Consider the following 12,802-nt stretch of genomic DNA (forward strand, 5'->3'; position numbering starts at 1 on the left):
CAACCTAAATTAACAACCCCCAAACAAGGAGTTTAGCCAACCATACTTAATCTAACATTAATCACAAGGTAATGACTAATAAGCATAATGGAAATAGGATAGATTACCTTGATTAGAAAGTAGAACACCAACATAAACAAGATAATGAAGATTGAATCATAAGAACTTGCATTAAAATGGGTATAAATCCCAAAATCTGGAAATGTATCAAGAACACTAAAAACTAGAAATATTCTCTAGAGCAAAAGGAAATTCTCTCTACTCTTAGTTGATTCTTCCAATAATGAGGTAATGACCTAAAAATAGAGATAAAAGGGGTTATATAGTACTCCCCAAAGAGGAAATAAAAGACATCCTATTACATGGGTGTTTAGCCAAATAAGGAAGTGGGCCTAAGTCTTGATTCTTCAAAATTCGAAATCTGAGCCCACATCATAACCCTTGTCTCGATCGAGACACTCATTAAAAGAGTGTGTCTCGATCGAGACACTAGTAGCTCAAAAGCTACTGCCTCAAATCTTGGTCTTGTCTCGATTGAGACACTTCTTCTTGTGCCTGTCTCGATCGAGACAAGCTTCTGGCTTCTCGAAGGTTTTGTTTCTTTGCTTTCTTGACGATTCTCTCGCTTCCTTTAGCCAAAACCGCTCTAAAACACTCAAATGCCCTGAAAAGGTAAAGCACGTAATAAGGTACTCAATTCATCTTAAAACACTATGAAAGTAGCATAAAAAGTGCTTTAGAACACCCTAGTAGATAGGAGTATTTTACTCCTATCATATTACATTCTTCCCTTTTTATAAAAATTCGTCCTCGAATTTTCATATAACTTCTTGATTTATCTTAAATTTCTAACTTTTTGAACTTTATTCATAATCGGTATCTCATAATTGTTTTACAACACTTGGCAGCATGTGGAATTATGGGTTAATGACCATAAAATTTACTTTTTGTTAATTATTTCCGAGATTATCACCAAAAATTTCGAAATTACCATTTTATGTCATCTAGACCGCGGAACTGTTCCGCGGTTTATACAAACCGCGGAACAGTTCCGCGGTCTGTCCTACGTGGCTCCTCGCTGGAGGAGCCACATAGGAAAAGCAAACCGCGTAACAGTTACGCGGTTTGCTTTTCCAACGTGGCAAACCGCGTAACTGTTACGCGGTTTGCTTTGTGCAGTCAGGGAATTTAATTCCCTGACTGCACTGATTGGGAGAAAAATTCTCCCAATCATTTTAATGTAATCATTTTAAAAAAATTTAAATAAATAAAATATTTATTTAAAAATGAAAAAAAATTATTTAAAAAATTACGTTTTAATTGCTGAATTTTTTAAATTTAAAACGTTTGAATTAGTTAATTTTTAACATTCTACAAAAATAAATTTATAAAATACTACAAAATAATTATATTAACAAATATTCAAATATAATTTATACTTAATAACAATAACATATTTAATAAAATAAAAATTACAAATTAAAAAAAATTACCACATCAGATAATAATGTATAAAGTACAAAAAAGAAATCATCTAGGAGTCCTATCGTCATATCTACTAGTGACCGGGAGGTTCGAGCGCAAGTTGTTTCTGTTACGGTTCGCCCGACGGCCTGTACTGATGGTGAGGTAACGTCGACCTGGGCGACCATCACCATCACCCTCTCCTGCATCGGCGTCCTCGTCGTCGGCTCCGTCGTCACCCTGCTGGTCCTGGGGAATGGCCGTACTCGTCGTTGCTGGTGGCGGGGTAACAAATTCTCCTTGTTGGCGGAACATCATCGCCTCCATGCTGTCTAGACCCAACCAACTGCTACCATATGACAGAAAATCTGTAGTCCCAGGTGTCTGTGGAAGTCCCTGTGAAGCTGAAAAGTCCTGTGTACCCTGTGTAGGCTGATCCCACTGCACCTGAAAAGGAGGCACCGTAGGTGGTACATAAGCAGGCGGCGGAGGAACAAAAGGCGAAGAAGGTCCTGGTGGCACTGGATATGAACACGACCCCTGAAAATAGTGATGTGCCGAATCCCCGTAAAACTGGCCAGAAGAAGAAGGAGGACCCGATGAAAAGGGTGGCGGTGCAGAGCTGGACCCCGCGTAATAGTAATGCCCTCTGAAAGGATGAAAAACCACTGGGGGAGGCATAGGATCAGTCGGACGCTGAGGTGGTGCAGGGGGGTGACGCCGCTGTCGCCGTCGATGTCGCAGTGTAGTCGGATCTATCGGCGCGTCAGGTATGACTGGTAGTCGATGCAGCGGTATAGAAGGCTCGATAGGGGGCGATGTAACATCACGGCGGTCCTCTCTAGTGCCTCTCTGTGTGCTGGCTGCGAACCGCCGAAGCTCAGTGTCAACAGGAGCATCCCTACGTACACGCTCCACAAAATCGGCCTGCACATAAAGATATAATACGTTAAAAAAAGTAGAAAATTAACCCACAATTTATTGATTAATTAATTGAAAAACATATAATTTAAAAAAATACCTGTGCTCCGAGCTCAGCGCCCTGTCGTGTGATCCAGCGACGCGTGACATACCGAAACCAATCCATATACTCGGAATGATAATGAGGTGGGTCCTGGAGGGGCTGTCCTGAAATTACAAACCGGAGCCGGTCGTCCCACATACGAATGTAGTGAGAGTGTGTCTGGATCCAAGATGAGCTGCTCTTCAGGGTAAGGGAGTGTAGTGAGTGGTCCTGAAGTGGGGCGTCTGGAATACCCTGTTGCAGTCCGAACTGCTGCAGAACTCTGTCTGCCTGGTGCCACTCCACAATATGAAAATAAATAAGTGGAACCGTGGCCCGCCAAAAAGCGCGCCCATCTAAACAATACGCTGGGATAGTGTCCAGCATATAATCAGTGTACGGCTGCCAAATAAACTGCATGTATAAAATATAAGACATTTAGTATTAAAACATTCCCACAATGAGCTATTTAACATACGAGATAATAAAACCGAAACATAATTTCTTACATCTTCGTAGCGAGATGTGTCAAGCCGAACACGGATGTCAGGCAGCGAGTGTCGAGCCGCACGGCTGGCGTTTCTCCGGCCTCCCCATCTGTTATTCAAGAACAACAACACATTAATCCGTCAATATTTAAGAAATAGAATAAAATTAAAAAATATTAAATAACAGTAAAACACACCTGTCGCCGAGTGGTAGATGTGGTGAAATAGTGGGATCGGCAAGAGCGGGAGCAATAACTCTAAGTCGGTCCAATGCCCACAGCTGCAGTATCCACAACGGCCCGCCCATGTTGCGGCGATTCGCAGACCGCAACGAACATGAGCAAAGCTCGTGATATAAGTAAGCCAGTGTCGCTGATCCCCAGCTGTAGGTCCGAACTGCCGCCAAGTCCTCTAAAAGTGGAAGAATCCGTAACGAAGTCTTTCCACTACCGAGGTCAGTGAAGCACAATCCTGTGACAGCGAGCAAGAGATACGCCCGTATGTACTGATGGACAAGCTCGTCAGTCGCCTGGTCTGGTAACGCACTGAAGTTGGGGAAACTCTCTAGGATCCAAGAAGTCCGGACGGTGGAATTTGCAGGCTTAACCGGATATCTGCCCGCAGGAATCCCCAAAACCCTCTCTGCCACTGCAGCCCAATCATGTACAATACCTCCTGTAACAGCATGACCGTCTACTGGTAGTCCGGTCTGAATGGCCACGTCCTGTAGTGTAACCGTGCACTCTCCGCCGGGTAAGTGAAAAGTGTGGGTCTCCGGCCTCCACCTCTCCACAAGGGCTGTGATCAGCTGCATGTCGACGCTGTAGTGACGCATAGCAAAACAGCCTGCAAATCCAGTAGGCTCGATCATCGACCGAATACGGTGGTCCAAACTAGCGAACGGCAAAACAGCGCTCCTTCTAGTCGTACAGCTAGTGCGAGACAGAAATCCCTCGTCAGATCCCTGAAAAAAATAAACATTAAGTTAGTTCAAAAATTTAATTAAGTTGCAAACGTAACTGTTGACAAAAAAAAAGATGCAAACGTAAGTTACCGTGCCATCCCAGACATCCTGAGAGATATGGTCATGCTGTAAAAAAAGTAGCGCCGGTCTTTCAGGACCCGGCTGCATGTGATCGTGAGCAGCTGCCATGGCTGCAATTTGTTCAATACAAATTATTAAACAATTAAATCATAATAATATCAAACACTTGTTCACAAATAATATGAAAAAATTAAATCAAAATAACTTCATTAATTAAACTAAATAACTAAACAAACACAAAATAGAATGAGCTGCCAGATTTTCAATTTTATTATAACACAAATGAAATTGCAACATCCGTAGTACATGGTAAATGGAAACATAAATTCTCACATCACTGAACTCTAAAAGGACATGAACTAAGGTTATGACCATATGTAAGACATCTTCTACAGTAGTTGCTATTCCGCCTGTCCCTAAATGTCTGGTCCATTTCATTCCTACGCCTACTCTCAACCGGCCTACCCTTCTTCCTCATCCACTGTCTGTTAGGAACAAATGGAATTTCAGTGGAATTGATCCAACGATTTCGATTCCATAAGGGTTCAAATGAAACAGAGCTCCACGCTAAGATTCCGTACTCGCATTTGTAATACCATGAAATGTAGTCACGGTAGTTCTCTCCGTATTGGTTGCAGGCAGCTATCGCATGGGAGCACGGAATTTTCCACTGTTGAAATTTTCCACAGGTGCATGTCCCGTCCAGTAGACGAACTTGCTGTGTATTGCCACCCTTTTGTCTTAAATTGTCGCACTGGGTCAAGACATTGAATACCTTCTGTGCCACGTTGAACTGTGAAGCCGTATGAGTCTTTGACTTATTTTCCCAAGTCTCAATTCTGTGTGCACAGACTGGAGTCCACACGAAACCGGATGCCAACCACATTTTGTAGTCGTTCACATGCTTAATGAATACGGAGTTGACCTTGTTAAATATTGCTTCCAACATGGCTGTGATAGGGAGCCCCCGAATATTCTTTAACATCGCGTTGACCGACTCAGCGTAGTTTGTTGTCATCACACCATGCCGCATTCCAGACGTGTCGCCACTCATGCTCCATTTTCTAACATCAAGGCGGTCAAGATATGCATAACCCTCAGGTGAATCCGCCTCTATCAATGACATGTACCGATCTCTTTTATGCTCTTGGTATGCGCGTCCTACACGTCGATTAAACCGTCAATATTTTCCAATCAACCAAAAATTTATGTATTATATTAAATGACAAGAAAATTACCAGCTTTTTCAGCAAGTTTTTTGAGATATTTTTTCTTGAAGGCGTTGTGGAAGTTGCTCACTAGGTGTCTAATACACCACTTGTGGGTATCACCCGCCCACTCAGGCCCCTCCATGGCACTCATAATACCGGAGCCGCGATCAGATATGATACACACCTTTCGCTCACCCAAAACATACCTCTTCAACATCCTCATGAAATACCTCCAGGATGCGGCAGTTTCCGACTTCACAATGGCAAAAGCTATCGGCATGATGTGATTGTTCCCTTCAATTGCAGAAGCAATCAGCAAAGTCATTTCGTATTTTCCATATGTGTGGGTGCCGTCGATGTACACCACAGGCTTGCAATACTGAAAACCCTTCACCACTGGCTCGTAAGTCCAAAACATATGCTTGAAAGTTCTGAATTGTGGATTGTTTTCAATTGGTGTACCTGTGCATACACCGTTATTAGTAATTATTAAATCGAACTTATTTTTAATATTCAAAATTTTTAACCCAATTTTTAAAATGGAAATTGGGCAAAGAGAATTATTAAACGTCAATTTTTTTAATTTTGAAAATAAAAACGTCAAAGCAAAAAATTGGGTAAAGAGAATTGCTATATGTCATCGCCCTGTGCTTCGTATAGCAATTCTCTTTGCCCAATTTATTGCTTCAGTATCACTTTTAACACACCTGCTGCATTCTTAAACGATTCCGAACAGTGATGACACTTGCTATCATAATCGCTGCGCTCGCAATTCGCACCACTAGTATTGGAAGCCATAAGAAAAAAGTTTACTAAGGACTAAAAGAAACAAAAAAGTGAAAATATACAATCCCAAGCACACAAATGTCGTATAATTTCATACTTCAATCTAACGATCTTTGTTCTTTTAAGTTTATGTATCAAACGCTAAAAAAATTCTATATAAATTCATTTTAAAAAATGCATTACATCAGGGTCAAGGGCAGGCGGCCGCCCCCTTTTTCAGGTTGTTCTCTACTTTTTCAGGTCTAATGACCGTTGTTGCGATGCTCATTCCTTGCCTCTTTACTGTCGAACGACCGGAAACACTTGGGGTTGGAGCACTTGTACACCGTCTTCTCGTGGGCAGCGGCTATGTGCTCCTAAAGCTCAACGGAGCTTTTGAACGCAAGTTTGCAGTGGTGGCATACGCCATCATAATCCTGCCTCTCACAGTTAGCTTCCTTTGCATTTGACATCATTGGAAATTTGGAAATCAAATCAGTAGTTTTATAAGAACTGAAAGGTTTCGGTGCGTGAATGGAAACCTGATCAGTTGAACACTTTATATAGGCAAGAAATTTGGTAAAATTAATGTATTGGTCCCTTGCCTTTTTAATAAGTCATGGTTAAATTCTTTTGCGGACTCGGTTAGAATCTTTCAACAAGATATCTACACCGTAAAATACAGAAGCTGTGCTTTTGGTACATTATCACCTATGTTCTTGGGAACACACAAATCTTTTTCTCAACTAAAATTGTAAAAGAAATATAAAATTTTATTGTTTTATTTTTACTCAACAAGATATCTACTCCGTAAAGTACAAAAGTTGTGTTTTGGTACATTATTTACCTATGTCCTTGGGAACACACAAATCTTTTTCTCAACTAAAATTGTAAAAGAAATATAAACTTTTATTGTTTTATTTTTACATAACACTTCTTAGAGTTAAACAAATGTTTTAGAAGGTGCTTCCCCAAATAAAATATGTCCGACGTTTATGTAATTTAACCATTGATTACTTTATTTAAGTTATTTTTGTTTTAATTTTTGACACTTGCCATTACAAACCGAACCCACCAAATAAACATCTTTAACTAAAATTATTCCGACCGAAAAATTTTGGTTGATTCAGTCGGTTCGATTAAGTGGGCTTTTCCGGAGCTTTACATGGACTTTTTTGATTTTTAAATAAAATTTCAAAAATGAACTCTCCAAAACCATTCCCACAACATTTTGATCATCAGGGCTTAGCTAAAATTAGTAGTACATTCAATCAAATTAACCCATTTAATAAAATATCTTTAAACAAATTACTAAAAAGAAAAATCATTTCAAAAAAACTGCCTAGTTAGCTTGAAATGGGATGGGTGTCAACGACGGCTGTAATGACTACCGGCGAAGCAATGGGCGACAGAAATTAGAAATGGGTGACGGCATTAGATTAATATCTAGGGCTAAATTTGAAAGGTTTTAGGTTTGAGGTTAGCGGCTATATTTATTTTAGATTAAGTTTTTACATATATCACATGTATTAATCGTGTAAAATTAAAAAAACAGAGTTTTAATAAAATGTAGAGTATTACCGTCGGTTCGAATATTATGGAGAATCTATATATCAAACCAAACCAAAAATCGGAAAACCAAAAATTCCTATTTCTATAACGAAACCGAAGTAAATTTATCACCAAATCGAATCGACTGAAAAGCATCGGTTCAGTCGGTTAAACCGGTCGGCCAGATATTTTGCTCACCCCTAGCCCGAAGGGGTATAGATTCACGCAATCAAAGCTTTTGACAGGGATACTTTTGCAAAAATAATAAATGGTATGAACCAGAAGTGTTGCGAAACCATAATTTTATACAGTTGGTGAAATTTTACTCGGTCAAATTATTTACATCCTCCGGCTACTTTTAAAACTTAATTATTGTATTAATTATCAACTTGCCAATAATTTATAAAGTATGAACTCGTTATTAAATTTTCTTATTTTAAAATATCCAAAAATTGTATTCATTAATTATTAGAAAATAATTATAATGTCAATTAACTCGTTGAGCCAAACTCTATATAAGTTATGTCAATTATATTTGTTGTTATATGATTGGTCGGTGTATTAATTTGGCAAAAAAGAAAGTTGGAGTATTAATTTGTCAAGTTTTAAAGTTCGTATTGTAATTGCACATTAGGGTAAAGTTCGAGTATGAATTTACAATTAACCCTAAAACATTAAACTATAATAAAGGTACCCTAATATATAACATTAATGAGAAATACTCATCTAATAAATATTATTTGATGAAAAATATAAAAGTTAAAAAAATCACATAAAAATCTAATAAATAAAATTTGTTCAAAAAGAATTTTACATTAAATATATTGTAAACAATATACAATTTAAAATTTAGTTGTATAAAAATCAATAATCATGCAAGATTTACACGATTTTTGATTGCTTTGATCATCCAAAATCATATCCTGAGTTATGAGTTAAAATGGAAAAGTTTGTATATGAACAAAGTTGATCACTTATGATTGCGAAAATTAGAGAAATTCTCGTGTGAACCCGCGTAAAGATTATAAACTAAACATTTATCACATTTCTTATTAATAAGTTGAACATTTCATCACATTTCTCATTAATATATGGTAAAAAAAAAAACTATTCATAATTTTAACTAATACATTTCTGTAGAAATTAGACAATATGATTTGTTAAGTTTACGAATATAATCAAATAAAAATATAGAACGTATCTGATCCGACATAATGTAGAATTACATAACCAAAACAAACTTAAATTAACAAGAAAACAATTGTTTACAATCAAATTAGCCTTAAGCCTTAATGCTGTCATCTAAATCCCCCACAGGATCAATCTGAGGCCTAAATTTATACCTTTTAGCAACAAATAAATAAGTAAAAAAATTGATCAAACTCAAAGCAGATAGCAACCAATAAAAAAGATTTAAATGGTTCCTGTTAATATTATTTCCAGCCAACCATCCTCCACTTCTTGTATTATCCTTGGTTGCACTATTTACTATATTAATCAAAATGGTGCTCAAAAAATACCCGAGTGCCATCGAACTCCAAAGAAAGCAAGTTGAGATCGATTTGATCCCTTTCGGTGCCTGTGAATAGAAAAATTCAAGAAGTCCAACGTAAGTAAACATGTCCGCAATTCCAAATATGAAGTACTGAATTGATAACCAGAACACACTAATCGGCAATGGCTGCAATACGGGAATTGCATCGATCATGCCATGGTCTCGCGCAACTTTTTTTCGTTTTCCTTCGATTAATGCCGCGGCTGCCATGGAAATTGATGACAGGATTAGGCCTACACCGATACGTTGGAGATGCGTAATGCCTGACGGGTGGTTTGTGATTTTACGGGCGAAGGGTACGAAGATGTGATCGTAGAGCGGGATTATGATTGTCAGGAAAAGGAATGGGAAAATTGGGAGTGAAGCTGGTGGGATGTTGAAGGAATTGGCGATTCGAGTGTCCATTGAAAGGCCTTGTTGGACTGAAAATGTTTGGAGCTGAGCTAGACAAAGGGTCATAATGATTGTGCAGCAAAATACAGGGAGCATTCCGAGTATTGTTTTCGCATTTTCTACTTGTGTTACTCTGCAGAGTTTCCATGGATTTTGAGCTTCAGGTTTTTCATTTTGGCCTGAAATTGTTGCTGCTTTGTCTAGGAACCTGCACCATAAAAGAATTCAATTTTCAGATATAAATACACATGCAATTCTTCATATAATACATCCTATATTGATTAGAAATATATTAAGTTCTATGTTTTGATGTTTCATTTCCGTTTCCGAAAACAATATTAAAATTGTAAAAGTTTATAATATTTAAAGCACTTTTTTTTATTAAAAATAAAAGTTGGGGGCCAGGGCCCTGTTGGGGTGGCTCTGCCCCTGCTTTTTTTACCGGAAAGATTGAAAATCTTCATTGATAATCGGCTTGTAAAAGTCTGGGGTCTCTGCCCAATGCCCATGCTTGAAACTGTATTACATTTGCTTTTTTTACATGTGTTTGAACTTTAAATTTTGACTGAATTTACGCATAGTTTCGGAAAGTCCGTATATAAATTTAAATTACGAACCGGACTTGGATAATAAAAATTGATCCGAATTAGACCCAAACCGTGCTTCGACTTGTACAAAAGAATAAGTCAGGCCCTGTTGGGCCCGGCCCATGTAAAGGCCTAGTGGGTTAATTGATGTATTAAATGACTATACTTGACCTGAAAGAATCAGTATGGAACTGAAATTCTGACTCTATAGCAGCTTCCTTGTCCTTGTTAATCTCATACAGTTCTGAAGAATCTTCAGGAATTTGAAGTTTCCTATTTCTGAAAGCTGCAACATAAACCTGCAGGTCCAAGAACTCTCATGCACCGAAAAAACATGGGTTAAATATTTTCACGGTCACTGTATTATACGTTTTTGACAAAATAGTTATCTACAGGTCACCCAATCAATTCTGGTCAATAATTATCTATGTGACCGATAAATTTCTACATGTCCAACTTTACAACGTAAGCAATTCATTGGCCACATCGCCAAGTAATAGCCGGGATTTTATTAAATAATCTTCTTTTGTAGGAAAATGAAAGTTTCATGTAACAAATAACATGTCGGAAACCGATTCATAAAAAATGTATAATGTAGTAACCGCAAAAATATAAACCGAAAAAACATATTTGTAAAAAGTCACAAACTTAATACTTCACCACTTCAATTTTACCTGAACAATCTCAACAATAGCATTTGATCCTCGAACGGGTTGAATTCGATACATCGGCAATCCAGCAAAAAATATGACCAGACCCAAAATCATAGCAAGAAAGCTCAGAGAAAATCCCCAATCCCATCCTTTTTTATCTTGCACCCAAACTAAAAGTGTTAAGCTAATAGCACCACCAACACACAATGCTAGCAATAGATAGTTGAAGAAGCTAGACATTTGCCTGCTCTCTTTTTTGTCTTTCTCGTCGAATTGATCCGCCCCGTGCGCTGGTAATGCAGCTTTGATCCCTCCGCTGCCGAGAGCAACCAAATAGAGACCGACGAATAGCATTAGGGCGTTGGTGCCTCCGACTTTTACGCAATGCGAGGTGGGATCGAAGACGTTACAGAGAGGCGGTTTGAGGTTTGGATAGTGAGCTTGAATTCCTAGCAGGGCTAGTCCCTGGATAACAATATCATTTTCAGATCAGACTGTCCAATTTTTTTTAAAAAGTATATTTGATAAAATGCTTAAAATTACGAATAGAAAAAAAAACATTTTACCTAGATATAAAGCTTCCAAGTTTTTTTTTTGAAAATACAGATAAATTTTCGTGCAACATACACAGAAACAAAAATAATAGAAATAGAACACGAAATATAAAAACGATATTTTTATGAGAATAGTTTATTATATAAAATTTTTATATATAGATATTTATAAAATGACAAATAAAATACTAAAATGCAATACTCGATAAAATTTCATGCAACATAGATTTGATGAAACGACGAGCGTATTGATTACTAAACGATGTATTTTTACCAAAAGCTCGAGAAACCCTGAGACTATGACAGCTTTCCATCTGCCAATGAAAGTATCAGCAAAAAAAGCCACAAGAATGGTAAGGATATAGCTAGCACCCATAAAATTGGTCAACTGATTAGCTGCATCTGCAATTTTAAAGTGCATAAACCCATTGAAATATGTCACCAAGTTCACTGCTAATGCAACAGTTCCCAACTGTTCGAAACAGAAGGTTCCTGTCAAAAAAAAGAAAACGTATCAGAAACTTGCCGTTTTGAAAATATGTCGGAAATTTGGCATTTCGGACATAAAACTTCAATTTTAACATAGAAAATCTTAGAATAACACCGTTTTTCTCTGTCCATCTCTAAGTGTTCTGTTTTTCAATATCCGTGTCTATGCTACGTAGCAAATATATAAAAAAGAAATTAAAATTAAAAAGATTCTTGCCAAGAATAAGCAATGAAGGTCTGGCTCCTCCATGTTTATACTTCACTGCTTGTCTTCCCTTCCAATCAACCTTTCCTTCAATAACCTCAAATTTCTCCTGTAAATTAATAATTCAACAACAATAATTGTCATAATAATCTGAAATTCAATTATTTTAAATTACTTTAATTTCAGATTAGTTTAGAAAATGATTACCATGGCAAGAATGCTCTAATTGCCTCTGCAAGAGTAATAGAGGGAAACCAGAATATATGGTATAAGACTATATCCTGAAGTGCAATGATGTTTATATTTATAAGCAAGAAAAGATTTATAACCCAAAGTTTAGTATTTTCCAAAATTATTTAGTACTATCTTTCTAATTTGGGTTAACGTCATAAAAATTCACCAACTTTACACGTTTTTTCAATTTAATCATGTTTTTTAAAACTTCTCATAAACATACACCAATTTTCATTTTTTCCCAAATTCATACACGGTGCTGACTTGTCACTCGTTCATTGGTTAAAAATGACTTATACCTCAGCAAATTGCACCAATGAATGAGTGCCACATTAGCACCGTGTATGAATTTGGAGAAAAAATAAAAATTGGTGTATGTTTGTGAGAAATTTTAAAAACTGTGATTAAATTGAAAAAACATATAAAGTTGGTGAATTATTATGACATTACCTTTCTAATTTTATTTATTGTATTTCCTTATAGGTAACTTTGTTATTACTGGCTTGGCCCCTTATTTTCTTATTAATTATGGTCAAACTTTCCATATGCTTCAAATTTTAGATTTATGGGAGTAATTAATTTCTTTTCCTGGTAGACTAGTTAAG

At 37.2% G+C, this 12,802-nt stretch overlaps 3 protein-coding genes across 3 annotated transcripts; all 3 read right to left on the reverse strand.

Annotated features, from left to right (window-relative positions):
* Positions 1-1,384: 1,384 nt before the first annotated feature.
* On the reverse strand, positions 1,385-4,126 carry LOC126679778 (serine/threonine-protein phosphatase 7 long form homolog). The gene is made up of 5 exons (XM_050374758.2): positions 4,010-4,126; positions 3,153-3,919; positions 2,977-3,064; positions 2,486-2,881; positions 1,385-2,391 (listed from the first exon to the last, which is right to left on the reverse strand). The coding sequence occupies exons 1-5, from the start codon at positions 4,106-4,108 to the stop codon at positions 1,531-1,533; spliced, it is 2,211 nt and encodes a 736-aa protein (XP_050230715.2). The 5' UTR covers positions 4,109-4,126; the 3' UTR covers positions 1,385-1,530.
* Positions 4,127-4,300: 174 nt separating this feature from the next.
* LOC126679779 (uncharacterized) lies at positions 4,301-5,708 on the reverse strand. The gene is made up of 2 exons (XM_050374759.2): positions 5,239-5,708; positions 4,301-5,161 (listed from the first exon to the last, which is right to left on the reverse strand). The coding sequence occupies exons 1-2, from the start codon at positions 5,627-5,629 to the stop codon at positions 4,335-4,337; spliced, it is 1,218 nt and encodes a 405-aa protein (XP_050230716.1). The 5' UTR covers positions 5,630-5,708; the 3' UTR covers positions 4,301-4,334.
* Positions 5,709-8,754: 3,046 nt separating this feature from the next.
* On the reverse strand, positions 8,755-12,248 carry LOC126682648 (protein NRT1/ PTR FAMILY 4.5-like). Its single transcript, XM_050378386.1, has 6 exons — positions 12,171-12,248; positions 11,976-12,072; positions 11,544-11,761; positions 10,737-11,180; positions 10,234-10,361; positions 8,755-9,683 (listed from the first exon to the last, which is right to left on the reverse strand). Exons 1-6 carry the CDS (start codon positions 12,171-12,173, stop codon positions 8,810-8,812), a joined length of 1,764 nt encoding a protein of 587 aa, XP_050234343.1. The 5' UTR covers positions 12,174-12,248; the 3' UTR covers positions 8,755-8,809.
* Between the last annotated feature and the right edge of the window lie 554 nt (positions 12,249-12,802).

The sequence above is a fragment of the Mercurialis annua genome, linkage group LG5 (genome assembly GCF_937616625.2).
Source record: "Mercurialis annua linkage group LG5, ddMerAnnu1.2, whole genome shotgun sequence".
Lineage (NCBI taxonomy): Eukaryota > Viridiplantae > Streptophyta > Magnoliopsida > Malpighiales > Euphorbiaceae > Mercurialis > Mercurialis annua.